Raw genomic sequence first — 17,837 nt, 5'->3', positions numbered from 1 at the left:
AAGATAACACAAGCTTTATTGTATATTTACTATTTTTATCTGCTGCCTGTGATGTGTGTGTGCCACTGGGTGGAAAGCTGTTTCATTTGATAGTATATGTATGGTCAGATATGAATAAACACAAACTTAAAACTTGAAAGTAGAGTTGTTCCTCAACCAACATTGTGCTTGCTTGGAACACTATGGGAGGGGAGGTTAGTGTAGAGGTGGGACAGGGAATTAATGATCAGCACTGCTGATGTTCAGGAGTGTATAATTAATCATGTACAAAATACATTAGATGATTTCTCATCTACCCTGTACAGAAATCAGATCTCATCCAATTGCATAGAGTTATTTAAATTTCCTTCTTTGTAAACTCTATCTAGTGCCCCCATCTCTGTCAAAATAACACCAGTTACTGGAGCCTTAACTGATTTAGTCTGGGAAATGGGTGCAATCAAGTGCTGAAAAATATCTTTGCACTTTAGATGACCATTTAATATTCAATCTCTTTTCACTCTCTTTGAAAGTAATTCTTTGTCCAAAAGCCAAAATTTGAAAAAAAATGTAATTTAGGCCCAAGAGCCTGCAGCCCTGTAAATATACCAATTAACCTACAAACCCTGAATGCTTTTGGAAGGTGGAAGGATAGCGGAGCACCCAGATAAAATCCACATGGACACAGGGAGAATGTACAAGCTCCTTATAGATGGCGCCGAGTTTAAACTTGGGTCACTGCGCTGTAACAGCGTTGTGTTAATTATGCTGAGATTGAATGTTCATCATTTTTCCTGATTGTTCCCCAATTTTGACATAGACATACAGCACGGTAACGCTGTATTGGCCCACGAGTCTGTGCTCCCCAATTTACACCCCATTAACCGACACCTCTGGTAAGTTCTGAACATTGGGAGGAAATCGGAACCCCTGGAGAAAACCCACGCAGACACGGGGAGAACATACAAACTCCTTAAAGAGAGTGCGAGATTTGAACCCTGATTCGGTCCCAATTGCTGGCACTGTAAAGGTGTTGTGATAACTGCTATACCAACCATGCCACCCAAAGGTGGACAGTCCTTTACTTCTGTATTAAAACAAAGCTTTATGCTTTCCATAACATCAACTAGTCTTTAGTAACTAACATTGCTTCACTGAGCACTTTTGCTCTGTCCGCATCAGTGACAGGGATCTCTCAATGGCCATTTCAATTCTGCACCTCAATCCAGCTCTGACATGAATGTTCATGTCCTTGTACTGTTAATCCAAGACCACTTGTAAATTGGAGGAACATCACCTTATTTTCCAGCTGGGCACTCTCCCCATTCTCCCTTCCCATTTCCTCTGTCTTCTTTCATCCAGCTCTCCACTCCCTTCATTTTCCATTCACAGAGCCATCACCCTCCCCATGTTTGCTGGTGTGCCTTATCCACCTATTACCTCCTGCCTATGGGGCTGTGCTCCTCCCCTGTCCCTTCCCCAAAGCACTGTTTTTTTTATACTTGCCTACATACTTTGATGAAGGGCTCAAGCCCGAAACTTTGGTTATCTTTGCTACATAACTTTGTGACCTGCTGAATTTCTCCAGCATTGTACTTTTACCTCGATCACAGTGTCTGCAGACTTTTTGTGTTAGTACCTAGGAGCCTGGCATTCAAGGTACCTGGCAGCATGCCCTTGGAAATACTGTCCGAATCCAATTTGTAGGTGTCCTGCAAACGCATGAGGGCTTTCGCAGCTCCACTCTCATCTTCATCTGTGGGAAAGTGCTGCCGTTGCACCGAGAGGTTAGCAATGAAACCTGGCCAGAAATGCAAAAGAAGTGGATCCATGAGAGACTCCAGGAACGAAAACCAATTGCAAAACCAAAATCCTGTTTTCTTTAAAACAACACTGTCTCATCACGTTCAGACCAGAAATGCTGGAGTAGAAATGTCCCATTAAAATGGAAGGTCACGTAAAAGCAAGCAGAATGAACCATTTGAGAAATGCTGAGCCAAACGAAGTAATATAACTCATGTCAATCACTAATTTACGTTAAACTGACCATATTTAGGGAGGCTAGATTATCATTTCTGGTTGAAATTCCACAGAATAAAAGAGTTCAACGATATTAAATGAGGCTTATTGGTTCTTGCTTCATAAGTAGACTCATTATTGTCCAAGCGAGATGGGCTGATTGAACTTGCCTGGAAAACCTGATGGGGTTCACTTCAGCTTAATTACTTCAATGTTTGGATTCAGGCGCCTGTCTGCATTTTTGCTCATAGTTTGATGAAGGGCTCAGACCCAGGACATGAACTACCCTTCATTTCCTATAGATGCTGCGTGACCTCCTGAGTTTCTCCTCCGCTTGTGTATTGCGCAGTGATTCTCAACCTTCCCTTCCCACTCACATCCCATCTTAAGCAACCCCTGACTAATCACAGAGCATTTATGGCATAGGGAATACTTTAAATGGTATGTGAATGGAAAGAAAAAGGTTGAGAACCACTGAGTTATATGAATAAAAGGGGAAAAAATATGGAATGCAAGATTAAATGCCATAAGCAAGTGATGAGAAATAGGACAAATACTTTTTGCACTAAGCAAAACATGAAGAAGGTGACTAGCAAATGGAAGCATCCACTCTTTATGCAGATGTTCAAAGCAGCAGGAAAAATAATGAATCAACATCCCAACAATCATCCAGGAAAGAAAGCAATCAATCTACACCCTCTCCATTTCTTCCACTTCCAGATTAGTCTGTAAAGCAGGATTTTTTTTTTTTATAAACCGTGCCTCTTAGAGCCCATTCCACCCTACAATTCATTTTAATCTCTTTTTAATGTGATATTTTATAAATGGCAGGGCCTCAATGCTACAGGCTGGGTTCATATAACCACACCAAATATGAAACTGGATGTATCATTTGAAAGAACCCATATAATGGCACCTTTACACAAGAATCCTCCTCAGTGAGAGAGGGCCTGCAACCCTCAATCACCAATTCCACTTCTATTTACTAATTATGGGGAATTTTTCAGCTTTAATGTAAAATTCTGTCACTGCAACATAGAGGTATACACAATAAATAACAACACTACATGGGCAGCACGGTTGGCTTAGTGTTACTTGCAACGTTGTTACAGCACCAGCGATCGGGACTGGGGTTTGAATCCTGTGCTGTCCGTAAGGAGTTTGTATGTTCTCCACGTGACTGCGTGTGCTTTCTCCAGGTGCTCTGGTTTCCTCCCACCATTCAAAATATACTGGGCATTGTAGGTCAACTGGGTGGAATTAGGTAGTATAGGCACATAGGCTGAAAGGGCCTGTTACCACGCTGTCGGTCGAAAATTAAATTAAGAAAAAACTCCCAAAAGAACTACAATGGAGATCCCATCCCCACCTGTTGGACCACCAATTAAATATAACTACATATTCCTCTTATTTTTCAATGTTAAAAAACTAAAAAAAAACTTCATTTTAGATAAAGCTTTCTCTTTCTAAATTACTGCCAGAATATACCTCCTTGCCCTCTGGCTGTTGTATACTGATATCTTCACAGCATTCTCTCACTCAAATTTAGATTCCAACTGAATCGCTGAACATCGACTGGCAGTCCACACTATATACTGGGAGGTTCCTGGCACAAAAGCTGCCACATCAATGCAAGCTCTCAGTTTTAAGGACAATTTGGGATAATAATAAAATGCGTCATTTGTTTGATATAATTATTGAGAAAAATATTCAAAAAAGAACATTAAATTGTAATCTATTTGCAGAATACATCAAATTTCAAAGTTCAGATTTATTGTCAGAGTGCATACACAACATCACATACAACCCTGAGATTCTTTTTCCTGCGGGCAAGGCAGAATTCCTACTTATCAGCAAATGTAAAAATTGTAGCCATGAAAATGATACGTACATAAATGAGAAAAAGGTTACAGTCGAACAACACCCCGGAAAGTTGAATTGCAGGGAATCAAATTCCAGTCAGAATCAAGGAGGAATGGTGAGGCCAATACTAAGGACCAAAGGACAGTTTCCAGCGCAAACAAAGTGAAGGGGAAAGGGTTTTGATGGTAATGGCTGGGAGGGGAGTGTCCCAAGGTTTCCTCTTGTGCTCGATTGGTACTCTGCACATCTTGGGGTCACAGGGATACCTTCAGAAGACATGACTACTTGGTTATGATCCTGCAATGGCACCAGGTTTCACTAGCGACTATCACTGATATCAGAGGAAATACTGTATTGGGCTCTAGTGTGAATGCCAAAGGAAAGGTGCAAACTGACCACCCACCCACAATCACAATAGATCGTATAGAGACTCAGCAAGATAATATTTTTCCATTACTTACCGTCAGAAGTGTGCTGCAGGACTAAGCTTTCCAGTTTTAGCCACTCCGTATTTAACCTTTTCATTAGCTTATATGCATTTACTGGATGGCCCAGATAGCCTTCTGGGTCAGAGGTTGATGTGTGTGTGAGTTCGTCCAGCTTTTCAGCCCAGCTGCAAATGAGGCAGGAAATGCCATTATTAGAATGAGGAAATGTAAAACCAATATTAATCAGATTTTATTTTATAAAACATAGCAGGATGGAGCTCTCTGTTGCTCAGTGTTCTGGACCGCTGTTGATCTCAGTGGCTCTGTAAGGGGGTTGGGGTGCACACCGAGAAAGGGTACTGCTTCTTAGCTCCTCTCAGCTGGGTTTAGTCTACACTTTACGTGGTGTTTGCGTTGGGATTGCACTTTTCCATTGTGATCGCATCTCAATGTAGTAGGACTAGCAGGCTAATGGGTCATTGCAATTGATCAGTGAGTTGTTCAGATGGGGGTGAGGGGATGGAAAACAGGATTTCTCAATGGTTTCATGCCTTCCTTCCCTGTTATAAGGAAATATGGTAAACGGGGGTGACGGAAGAGAATGAATTAACGGTGTTAGTTGGTCAATGCCTCACCATAAACTGCACCATAGAAGAGAATGAATAATTTACAATGAAAATTAAGGACTGAATAATTTACAATGGAAATTGGGCAATGTCAAGGTTAGAACACAATGAGAGAAATTCTTTCAGCAAAAAAACCCTTGATTTTATACAAGAAGCATGATTTGTCTTCTTGATGAAGGTTGACTGAAAATGTCAGAAAATCCTCACCCCCCCCCACCCCCACTTCCAGTTTTGCTTGACCTGCTGAATTCTTCCAACTATGTTGGACCAACATAGTTACCAATATCTGTGCACCCATACTCCACAGGCCTACTGTGATTGTGGGCCCCAATTTCACTTCTGCTGGAGATATGCAACAAGAGGAAACCAAGCGATCACGAATCAGTCCTCATCAAGGGGTCAGCTGTGGAAAGGGTAAAAGGCTTCAAGTTCCTGGATGTCAGCATCTCCAAAGGTCTATCATGGGGCCTCCATGTCAATGCGATCATGAAGGCGTCTCCCCTGCAGCTATACTTAGTGAGGAGTTTGAGAAGATTTGGTATGTCACCAAATACTCTTGCAATATTTTAACCTGTAAAAAAGCATTCTGTCTATTTGCATCACTATCTGGTTTGGAGCTGCCAATGCACAGGATAAGAAAAAATCCATAGAGAGTTGTGAACTTGGCCAGCATCTTCAAGGATCCCCACCAACCAGGTCATGCCCTCTTCACACTGCTACCATAGGGAAAGAGAAACAGGAGCCCGAGGTTGAACACCCAGCGGCACAGCTTCTTCCTCTCTGCCATCAGATTTCTCAACAGATGATGAACTATAGACACTAGCTCACTTTTTCTTACTTTTACAGTAATTTATTTTTAAGTGTGATTTTATAGCAATATTTGCATTGTAATGACACAAAACAACGAATTTCATGATATGTACATGCCAATAAATTCTGATTCTTAATGTTTGAGAACATCTGTAGCAGATTACCAGCAACTAAATAAATGTACTATCATTAAATATACAAGAAAGGGGAAATGTCTAGTATCAAATTTTTAAATTTAGCCATACAGCACGGAAACGGGCCCTACTGGTCCATGAGCTCGTGCCGCCCAATTAACCCATAATGCCTGTACATTTTTGAAGGACGAGAGGAAACCTTAGCACCCGGAGGAAACCCACGCAGGTCACTGGGAGAATGTACAAACTCCTTACAGACAGCACCGGATTTGAACCAGCGTCGCTGGCATTGTGCTAACCATGCCGTCCAATCATAAAAAGTACCTTTTAATTGCTGTTAACTTGGTCTCTTCAGCAGTTATATATTCTTTCAAAGATTTGACTAGATCTTTTTCTGTAAATATTAAGTCCGTCATTTGACCTAAAAGAAAAGCAATTTAAATATCTTTCGTGAAGTTATTTGATGAATAACTTTTTCACAGCTTTTATTTTCTTGACTCTAGATTATCAACAAAGCTATTGTCAGACCATTCACCAATAAACCATAACTATTGCGATAGTTGAAAAACAAGAAAAGGACAGACTTCTCTGAGTTTATTAGAAGACAGAGAAAACTATTTTGTGAGACAAATCTCCTTTCCACCGATAACAGCTTTTTGATATGGGATATGCTTAAAGCTTATCTGAGAGGGCAAATTATTTCTTATACAAAAAATCTTAAGTAAGAGAATGTAATGTAGAATTGGATGGTTTGGAGAAAGAGATAACAGAACTGGAGAAAGAATATAAGAGGACAGGTTTACAAGAAAAATATAGTCTCTTAGAGAATAAGAAATTGAGAAATAACACATTACCAACATATAGAATGAAAAAAAAATTAAAAACTAAGCAAAAATATTATGAACTAGGAGAACAAGCACATAAGGTCTTGTCCTGGCAAGTGAAGTCAGAGGATGATAATTGCAATTAAAACAGAAGCTGATATTTTAATGTACAATCCAAAAGAGATACAAAGCTATATAAATCAGAATTATTAGATGATAATGAGATGGACAAGCTCCTAGCGAACGGTGAACTTCCAAAATTAGAGGTGAGGGGACAGATGGAGTTAGACACCCCTTTCACAAGAGAAGAAATTGAGAAGGCTCTGAATACTCTGCAGGCCAATAAGTCTCCTGAGTTCTATACACAATTTAAGTATCTATTGATACTTCTTATAATGGGTGTGCTAGACCAGGCAATGGAGACTCAGACTCTCCCAGACCCTTTATTACACGGTTGTCAAAAAAAACAAGGACCTATATAAAACCTCATCATATGGACGTATCTCACTTTTGAATGCTGATAATCTTTGCCTTGGCTTCGTGGACGAAGGTTTATGGGGATATGTCCACGTCTGCTGCAGGTTCGTTGGTGACTGACAAGTCCAATGCGGGACAGGCAGGCACGGTTGTAGCGGTTGCAGGGGAAAATTGGTGGGTTGGGGTTGGGTGTTGGGTTTTTCCTCCTTTGCCTTTTGTCAGTGAGGTGGGCTCTGCGGTCTTCTTCAAAGGAGGTTGCTGCCCGCCGAACTGTGAGGCACCAAGATGCACGGTTGGAGGCGATATCAGCCCACTGGCGGTGGTCATATCATATCATATGCTGATAATATGATATTGGTAAAGGCGTTAGCTAATAGACTGAGACAATATTTACCTAAACTGATACATACAGATCAGGTGGGATTTGTTAAAGGAAGACACTCTTGAAATAGTCTGGTTAGGCTATTTAATATGATACACGTGGCCAGATTAAAATTGAATCCAGAGTAACAGGTCTCCCTTAACTCAAAAAAGGCATTTGACGCTTAAAATGGCCTTTTTTATTTAAAACTTTGGAGAAATTTGGAATAGATAGAACATTTATAAATTGGATTAAAAACTCTCCATCATAGATCACAAGCCAAAATTATAACTAATAATCAAATGTAAGTGGTTTACCCTCTGAGTAGATTGAAAAGTCAAGGGTGTCCCCCACCCCCAGTGCTTTTTATCCTTGTGATTGAAGCAGTGGAGAGATCTGGATATTAAAGGCTTTAAAGTTAGACAAAAGAACATAAAATTAGCCTATTTACTAATGATGTACTACAATATTTTTCTGACCTGGCTGAATCTCTAGAGAAATTACAAACAACACTCGAAAAATATGGAAGAGTTTCAGGTTATAAAATTAATATAGATAAAAATGAGATAATTCCATTGACCAACTTTGATTATGAAAGATATCAGAAAGGAAATCAACTGAAATGGAAAGTAGATGGAATTAAATATTTAGGAATATCGATTGACAATGACCTACAGAATTTGTACAACTTAAATTATGCTCCTCTGTTCAGGAAGATATAGAAGGATTTGCAGAAATTGAAAGATTTACTGAATACTTTGATTAGAAGGGTTAACTGTGTATAAATGAAAGTGATGCCAACATTACAATATCTATTTCAATCGCTGACTATTTCTTTGCCGGGAAAAAAAATCTTTAAATCATTAAATAATTGTATCAGGCAATTCCATGGAATAATAAGGTGGCGAGAATTTTGCTGGAAAAATTAACATGAGATTATAAGATAGAAGGACTTAGGCTACCAGATTTTAGAAAGTTTTATTTGTTATAACAAGCCAGATTAATTTCATCTTTCTTTGAGGAATGCAGCCTCCGTCTTTTCGATTCAACCAAAGAGGGGGCAGCGAAGGATTTTTATCTGTAAGTGGAGTGTTAAGTCAATAACAAAAAGACTGATAATCCCATATTAATATATATGATTAGAGTACAGAAAGAAATCAATGAGTACATTGGGAAAAAAGCATTAAGAGCACCATTATGTAAGAATGTGTTGTGGCCAATGAATATTGGTAACAGAATATTAAACTCCTGGTATGACAAAGGAGCATGATACATTGAAGACTACTGGGCAGAGGGGATTCTTATATCTTTTGATCAACTCAAACAGAAATATGGAGTAGCTAATGGGACATTCTTCTGTTTTCATTCTTGAGAGAAAGAGGAGGGCCAATATTGGTCTCACCTGAAATTAGTAATAAAATGGAATGAGTGATCTGACTGGGGAATACACCTAAATTCATAACAAAAATGTACTATGCTCTCCAGAGTGAAAGTGCAAAACCAGATTTACAGAGGTCGAGAGAGAGATGGGAGTTGTCCGTAGGTATTGTAATATCAGAAAGATGTTTGTCTGATTGGTGCAACTATAAAAGCAAGATATGGATTGGTTCTGTTGGTTTCCTACACCAATTATATCTTACGCCACAGAAGCTACATAGGTCAAAATCTGAAATATTGACGATGTGTTTTAAATGTGGAACTGAAAAAGGAACGTTTTTACATGTGACGTGGTCATGTGTGAAAGAGTGGCCTTTTTGGCAGGATATTGCTGAAACATTAACGAGGATAACGGGTGGCTTTTGCAGACGAGCTGGGAATTTATATTTTGTGTAATTTTATTGAAATAAGTAATAAATTAACTAAATTCCAAATTTATTTTGTCAAAGTAGATTTAGCAGTGGCTAAGAAGTGTATTGCAACTACTGGAAGTCTGACTCTCCCTTATAGCACGATGGACTGCAGAGATGAGTATATCAATGGAGAAAATGACATAACATTTACAAAAAAAGCATGATATATTTGTCAAGATATGGCAGCCAGATTTGGACATATGGGGACCTATTTATGATAATAATAACAGATGTTGTTACAATATAAGCAGATGTGACTTCCTCACATAGATTATTTATGGATAATATAAGTGTGAGCTCTGACGGTGTGTGGTTTTATGTTCTGTAGGAAGGGAGTGTAATGCGCGTCGAAAGAACCAAAGACTTGTTGATCCAAACCAAGGCTTTTATTAACTAAAAGACTGGAGCATATCACAAGGATGTCGACCAGTCCAGAATGACCTGGTCTGGCTAGGAGCAATCCTTTAAGACCTGCCAGTAGGTGTGGCTACACTCTCAGCCAATCACAGTCATCCTACACGACCATCTGTACATATACACATTGGTGATAGAATCTGTACTATCACAGGGAGAAGGGGTTTTTCTTTGTTTTTTTTATTTGAAAAAAGTTTAATTTATTGTGATACTGAAGATTTTATTATGCATAATAAATGAAAAACAAAATATTTTAAAAAAAACTTTGACATCACGTTGCTGCCGAAAAAATGTTCAAATAACTAAGATTTTCGGTTAACTGATTTCAGGATCATTGGAAAGGCATTGTATTAATTTAATAATATTTATTTATTTTTATATATGTACTGCATTTAAATTTCTTGTCAATATGTGTGCTACGTCTGCATATGTATTAGCACACTTTAACATAGACTGAAGAATACTGTTTCATCCAGATGTACAATTGTACAGTAGAAGTCTAAAAATCCGGATGCCAGAAATCCAGGCAAACAGAGAATCTGGACTTTTTGAAAACTCTCAAACTCTTTAAATTTAGTGAGTTTTTGTGTGCATGCGCAAGCTTCACAAATGCAGAGCGGCAGCAAGTGACCACGTTATTTTTCTTTAAGGGGTAAAACACAGGATTCTGTTGACACTGTGGTTAAGTGAAAAGAAACACACAAATGCTGGAGAAACTCAGCAGATCAAAGGGTGCCTTGATGTAGCAAATGTAAAGATATATCACCAACGTTTCGAGCTTGAGCCCTTGAAAGGTATCTTTAACTTTGCTACATCAAAACACTGTTTGACCTGCTGAGTTTCTCCAGCATTTGTGTTATTTTTCTTTAAAATTGTTCATATTGATAAATGAAGCAAACTATAATGTATTTGCCAATGAATAAGTTGTCAAAATTAACCTGTTCATCTCTTTATTCATTCTTAAATTTGAATTTTGAAAGATATTGCCCGAGAATCCAGAAAATCCAATCCTACCCAATCCCCAAGCAGTCCGGATTTTCAGACCTCTTCTGTATGAATACTAATAAACTTGAACTTATTGGATGAGACATACAACTGCCTCTAGTTTAATACTATCCTTCATCATACAAAAATCAGGAGAAATATTCTTCTGCCTTTAGAATTATTCAACTAGGAAAATATAATTTTTGTGGGAGTGAAAACCACAGCCCTGTGGCCAAGTTTCCAAATGGGAGACTCGTTGCAGTCCAGTCTCCATTCAAACACACCTGCATGCCACCCACCAAACAATCTGACATGAACCAGGAGACTTGGAAACCAAAACTTGCTCTCCCTTTGCAAGTCAACTGTCTGCAGGGGTGAACCCAAACTTTCCTTTGCCTGCTACGCCAATTCTCCACTCCACTTGGACTTGTTATGGTGCTATCGTAGGCCAGAGATGAGGCCTAACCCAAGTTTGGAAAACAGCCCCTCACCTTCTGTCAGCCTTTATCAGAACCGGCCAGTTCCATCTGTAAAGGTTGGGTAGCCTTTCTCCCTCTATTAGCACGACCTGGGCTGCTGGGCAATGCCTCCACCCCCCCAGTTCTGCAGCTCACAAGTTTTATATTCTTTTATTTATCCTCTGCCGCTTCACACTTTAAAACTAATCAATCTTCTCTCTTTCCGAATGCTTATGAAGTCTTTGATGCAAAACATAAATTGTTTCTTTCTCCTCCAAAAGATGCTAGCTGACCTGCCAAGTGCATCCAGCACTTCAATTATTTTTCTGAGATTTCCTTTTTCAAGTGTGGCAATCCTGGTGGCTGAATTGACTTTGCTGAAAATTCACATGCAGCCATTCTCAATGGAGGCCACAAGGCCCCTCTGGTGTCCACAGCACCTTTCTGCTAGCCCACTCTCCATTATCCCTCTCTTCCCCATCCCTCTGCCTCCTTTCCTCCAACTCTCCACCCCCTTCCGTCTCCATTCACACAGCCATACCCCCTCCCTCCTATGACCTCCTGCCTGTGGGCCTGTGCTCCTCCCCCTTCCACCATTTTCCTCAGGCGCCTGCCTACATTTTGCTCATATCTTAATGAAGGGCTCAAGCCTGAAATGTTGGTTATGTATCTTTATTTTTGCTGCATAAAGTACACTGTCTGACCTGCTGAGTTTCTCCAGTATTGTGTTATTACTTTAAGTAAAAGCCTTATTTTCTTTTCACCTCACGCAACATAAATAATTTTTCTGGTTTTTTTAATATATATTGTCCACAAGAGAGAAGTAGGGAAGAAACCAAAACTTGACCGTTTCACTGGGAAGGGGGTCCATAAACTTTGACCAGAGTCCTGAGAGGTGAGGGCGGGTGGGGGTGGGAGGGATATAACCGAAAAAAGGTTGAGAATGGCTATTTACAGTTCAAACCCCATCTTTATGCAAACCAATTTCAAACCACTAATATGGCTTAAAGATATGTGGAGACCATTTCTCAGCTGCAATTAAGGAAAACATTTCTATTTTAAACACATTTTTTAAGAAACTCATGATGCAAAAATCCAGTTTAGCTTCTGAAACCTTGTCAAATGTCTGCAAGCAAATGCATACGAGCAGAAACTCAACTGGTAATTAATTTGTTCTGCAGGGGGTCAGTTTCCAATGCTAATAATTACACTTAAAATTCCATGATATGTTGCAGCAAAATGAATAAAATCTGGAATTACACGTGTAAAAATCTGCCTTTTCTTGTCACAAAGAAAATCTTGAAGACATCCTCGTTCAATTGATCCTGCAAATTGCTATCAGCTACACCTGACTGTACTGTTGAGTATGGTTCAGAGGGACTGGCATTACTCCAGACAATCCTGTGCTTTGAAACCACAGCAGTTCAAAGAAAGATAAGGACTTAACAATTGGAGAAAGGGAGCCTGATTGACTGGAATTTCCATTTCCTATGCATGTATCCTTGGCATTCACAGATAGTCACATTCCCTTGCCCGAGGTCAAAGAGAGTGATGCTATTGTCTCACATGCCCACTGCAGGAAGGATCTACTTCCCAAACACACCCCACCAGGATGGAGAGTGGAGCCATGCAACAAGTAATACTGCTGTCTCAGAGCTCCAGCAACCCTGGTTAGATCCTCACCTGCTGCCTGTGTGGTTTGTGCATTCTTCATATGGCTGTGTGGGTTTCCCCACAGGCATTTTGTTTTCCTTTCAAAGCTGCTCTGCCCAGCAGCTTAATTGGTCATTGTAAGTCAACTCTAGTGCAGCTAGGCAACTGGAAAATCAGGGTGGAGTTGATGAGCATGTGGGAGAATATAAGTGAGAGCCAGCTTGGATTCGATGAACTGAATGGCCTCTTATATTGTGAACATGCACAACATGACTTCCTCCGCAAGTCACAGCGAATCCACCCCCATTATGGTACCAGGAGTAAAACACAAAAATATTTTCTCTCTCTCACTGCTCCCCATCTGAAATCCCCACTGCTCACTGTGTGTTTTACTACCATTACACTTCCAGATGAGCAAAACGTTTATGCAGGAGGCACACATATCTATACATTGGCTCAGGTTCCCAGGTAATGCTCAACCCAGCATACCCCATCATTCCAAACTCCAAGATCTGTGATCTGCCTGTCCAGTCTCGTGGCCATCAATAAAATTAAATTTAGACATACGGCACTGTAACAGGCCATTTCAGCCTGTGAGTCCATGCTGCCCATTTTACACCAATTAACCTACACTCCCAGTACATTTTGAATGGTGGGAGAAAACCAGAGCCCCCACACAGGCACAGGGAGAATGCGCAAACTCCTTACAGATAGCACGGGATTCGAACACCGTTCCCAATCGCTGGTACTGCAAAGGCATTGCGCTAACTGTTACACCAACCATGCTGCCCAAAATCACCCTGTGGTCCAAACATCATTCTCTACCAGTGTATCCTCCTCTTGCCCTAAAGTATCTCCGTTGCCCAGGTGGACTCCTTATTATTCACAGGCAGGCTAAGTAATCAAAGAAAATGTCTGCACTCAGAACTAAATGCTTCAAAAGGAAGAGCACTCTCATGATCATTTTTAACTTGTCAGGATGAAATTTGGAAATGGAACCTCATCAAAACTGCTGAGGGTTCTTATTATTCCTTAGTACGAAAAAAAAAACCTGCAACGTAGGTGTCAGGTGATAAAAGACGAACGTCCAATTTTCAAATTCTTGAGATACATGATCCACCATTTCCTAGGCAATATCTGTCTCACCAGAATTTGGGAAACCTTATGCTAAATATGAATCAGAGTGTACTTCAAACCTACTCAGTAAAGAATCTCAATTAAATATAATGTTTAAAACACTATACTTTATCATAATTAGTGGAGTCTACAGAAATATTGATCAGAGAGGGGTATTACCTTGATATTACCGGTAAATCAGTTGGCAGCTTCAACCTTTGAACTCAAGGATTTGCAGATCTAAACTTAAACATTTTAATAGTGTAGCACAGAAATAAGTAGGGTGGCCATTTCCAAACAGGAGGACATGGTCATATACAGTGTGTTTCAAATTTTTAAAAAATTTAAACATTATTGCAAAAAAAAAACAAATTCAAACACATTTTGTGTTTTATATATAATAGTAACCTATGACCTTGTCCTCCTTTTGGAATGGCCACCCTAGAAATAAGCCCTTCGGTCACCACATCTACACCAACTGCAAAATCAATCTTATTGAGCGTCAAGTGGCTGTATATGATCTGTACTGTTCTATTCCCTGACTGTTGACATGCAGATCTAAATGCATTTTCAATGTTGGTACTGCATCTTCTTCTACCACCTCCCATGCTTTCAAGGCATTTACCACTCTGTGTAAAAAGAAAACCAGTTTTACAAACCTGTTTTAAACCTCCCCTCCCCTTCCCCCACTGTCTTCAATTCTGCCCTCTAATATTTGACAATTCCACTTTCAGAAAAAGACACTGACCATCTACCTCTCATAATTTTATACACTTCTATTCAGTCTCCCCTCAGCCTCTGACACTCCAGACAAAACAATGCAAGTTGGTCCAACCTTGCTTTAAAGCTAAAACTCTCCAGTCCAATCCCCCAAGACAAGCACAAAAGTCCAGGCCAACGTATGAGTGGTTGTCAGATGAATGGTAAAGGTTACCGATGTAGGATGCAGAAAAACAGCAGTAGAGATTTTACTGTTATCCTGATTGATGCATGAAATTAACAAATCCCACCCCCACACTCATTAAAAGCTCCAGATATAACCACCTGCTGATTCAATTGCACAACATGGCATAGCTTCATTATTAAGCAAATTAAAAATCAATTCCTCTCCCCCGCCACCCCACAAATTTAATACAGGGGTAGCAGCCATTTCCGAGAATTTGACCACATATTTTCAAACCATCTGCAGAGAATTCCATCATTCCTGATTCAGTCCACCTTTTCAAACATTGCAGGGACACTTTTGGAACACTGAAGGGGAATTTGGACCATGTGGTTCCAGGAGTGAACATTGCTGGGCATTCCTGCAGCAACGTGGTCATTATGAATCAATACAAATCATGGTGACCATTACGTGACTGGATTGCTGTAAAAAACTCAAGCTGGTTGACTGATTGTCTGTAGAAATAACAGCGACTACCTTCGTCCCATCTGGCTGCTCAGAGACCCAGCCTTATGGCAATACAGCAGGTCTTTAACTGGCTTTTGAAATGGCATCGTCAGCCACTCAGTTCAAAGGGAAATGGGGGCCAGCAATAAATGCTGGCCCAGTCAGCAACCACCAGATCCTGGGAATTAATTAAGTTATAAAAGCAACCAATTTTAATTAGCAGATGCTCCACCCTAGGTTCCTAGATTTTGGGAACTTGATACTTTTGAATGGCTGTTAAAATACAGCAATGAAACAAATCCATTTCTGGTTGCTACCGGTTACTCATTATATAAATGAAAAGGGATTGGAGAAAACCATAACTATCTATATAACAAAAGCTCCGGCAGTTTTAACTATTTTTAAATCTCCAAAAGGATTAGTACTCGGAATCTGAAATCAATTTAGAAAGAGTTTGCATGACCTCAGATTTTTTTGAACTTTTCTTGCCAAACGGACCCCTGATGAGATTCTGGTCTTCATTTCAGAACCGTTGTTACTAAGAACTAATTGGGGAGGGAGTGGGGATGGGTGGGGGGGGGGGGGGGGGGAGGGCTTGTGAAAGGAATGGGGTGGGGTAAGAGAGAAGAGAAAGAGTTCATCTCCACTTTCTATTACACAACAGGGCAAGATTGAAATGGGCGTGCAGTTGAACGATCTTATAGCAAGCAATACATTATTTCAGAATTTGGTCTGGTGCAGTAGCCGTTACAACAAATAATCTTCAGACCACTCACTGCATATATCCTATGGTTCCTAAGACTTCCAGTGGACTAGGGGGTGGGGGGATACCAAAATTTATTGCTCCTTGTAAAGTTTTTTCTGGCTGTGAAATTAGTTAATTATGGGATATTGTGCCTGATCATAACCTACAAGGTGTCTTGTCACGACCACTGATGTCAATGTATCTCAGGTGGCCACTTTAAATAGGGATTAAAACCCTCTGCTTGTGAAAATATTTAAAATTAAGGAGAGATTGCTGAGTTAAAGTTCAGATTTTCAAGAAATGCTGTCCCCGAAAGCCACAGAAGATCCAGAAAGTGCAGCATTTTTAACAATTGTCTCCAAAGTCATGAGGTATAGTCCAATTATACAATTGAGCTGTGGGCTACCGTTAGCCAAGTGCTCTGCCCAGTGCTTCCATGACCCTCATCAGTGCCTCTGTTAGCAGAAATCAGATACATACTCGAGACTGAAGGTCCATATTCAACATACTTCCTCACAAATAGCACGCAGGAGCTCCAGAGCCTGTTAAGCTCTACAGAAGAGGATGCAAAGCTCGGACATGACCCATGAGCAGCTTTTGATGAATAACCAAGTGTAAGCTAACTAAAACAATGCATATTAATGAAAAACGCTGGAGGTGGAGGTTTGAGTCAACAGGAATGTCCAGAGGAAGGAGTCACGTGATGGAGTAGTGGCCAGTCACGAAAAAATATCCTGCTCTCTCCAGGAAAATAGGAAAAAAGTTAGGAAAAATCAAAGCATAACAAAAATAAAATATAAGAAAAAGATAAAGATACAGAGAAGAGAAAGAAGATGGCTTCCAAGAAGGAGAAAGTAAAAACAACTGGAAAAAAAAGTAGAAAAGTAGCCGGAGAAGAAAGAAGAAGGACTTACCTGCAAGAAGGAACAGGGCACTGGGGTGGCGAGGAGCGCCCGACCCTCGAGGTCGGTGCCTGCCCTGTGGAGTCGCGACTCACCAGCCGGTGGACTACAAAAATGGCTCTCGGAGCCAAACAAAAGTGCGCAATGCACAATCAAAGGAGAAAGAGGATACCGATGGGAGGGGGGCTCAGCAGAGGAGCAGGCTGCCACAGAGTGAACAGCTGAGGGACGCCCGACACCAGGGTGCTCAGCTGGAGGATGAGGAAGGCAGCAGAAGAGGGAGCGATGAAACAGACATGGGAAATAGACGGAGGGATGACCGACAAGAAGATCAATGTCAGGAAGCACAACAGACAAGCAGCCCAGGAGGGAAGGACCCACAACAAGAGGCCCAGCAAGAAGAGGCCCGACAAAGAGATACAAGCAGTTCATGAAAAACAGAAGAGACACAGACACAAAGAAAAGAAGAAGATACAAACACAGGTACAGACACAGAAGAAGAGGAAGAAGAAGACCAAGATCTTCAGAGAGAAATAAAAGGTAAAACTGATGAACAGAATATAGACAAAATCTTTTTTGAAGAACAAATGAGATTACTAAAAGAATGGTGATCATTAGAATTTAATGCAATTAAAAGGAAAATGAAAAGATCAGAAGATAAAATACAAAGGTTAGAACTGGTCATGACAGAAATAGGGAAAAGAGTAGAGAATGTGGAAGAGTGGGAAATGGCTGTAGAAATGGAAGTGAATGACTTAAGAGAAAAATTGGAAAGTGACAAAAAATTTAAAGAGACACAAGAGT

At 40.2% G+C, this 17,837-nt stretch overlaps 1 protein-coding gene across 12 annotated transcripts in view; it reads right to left on the bottom strand.

Annotated features, from left to right (window-relative positions):
- LOC138743180 (prolyl 4-hydroxylase subunit alpha-2-like) overlaps positions 1–17,837 on the bottom strand; it is a 100,679-nt gene that overhangs the window by 52,467 nt on the left and 30,375 nt on the right. For 11 of the 12 annotated variants that reach the window (XM_069898120.1, XM_069898112.1, XM_069898110.1 and 8 more), the window contains 3 exons: positions 6,184–6,280; positions 4,323–4,474; positions 1,643–1,780 (listed from right to left, as the gene is read on the bottom strand). In XM_069898120.1, coding sequence (XP_069754221.1) covers positions 1,643–1,780; positions 4,323–4,474; positions 6,184–6,280 — 387 coding nt within the window. Of the gene's footprint in view, positions 1–1,642; positions 1,781–4,322; positions 4,475–6,183; positions 6,281–7,838; positions 7,867–17,837 lie in introns of those variants that run through there. The other variant, XM_069898118.1, reaches the window with a different exon arrangement.

This window comes from Narcine bancroftii, chromosome 9, assembly GCF_036971445.1.
Source record: "Narcine bancroftii isolate sNarBan1 chromosome 9, sNarBan1.hap1, whole genome shotgun sequence".
NCBI classification, from domain to species: Eukaryota; Metazoa; Chordata; class Chondrichthyes; order Torpediniformes; family Narcinidae; genus Narcine; species Narcine bancroftii.
This window is presented reverse-complemented; position numbering and strand designations above follow the sequence as displayed.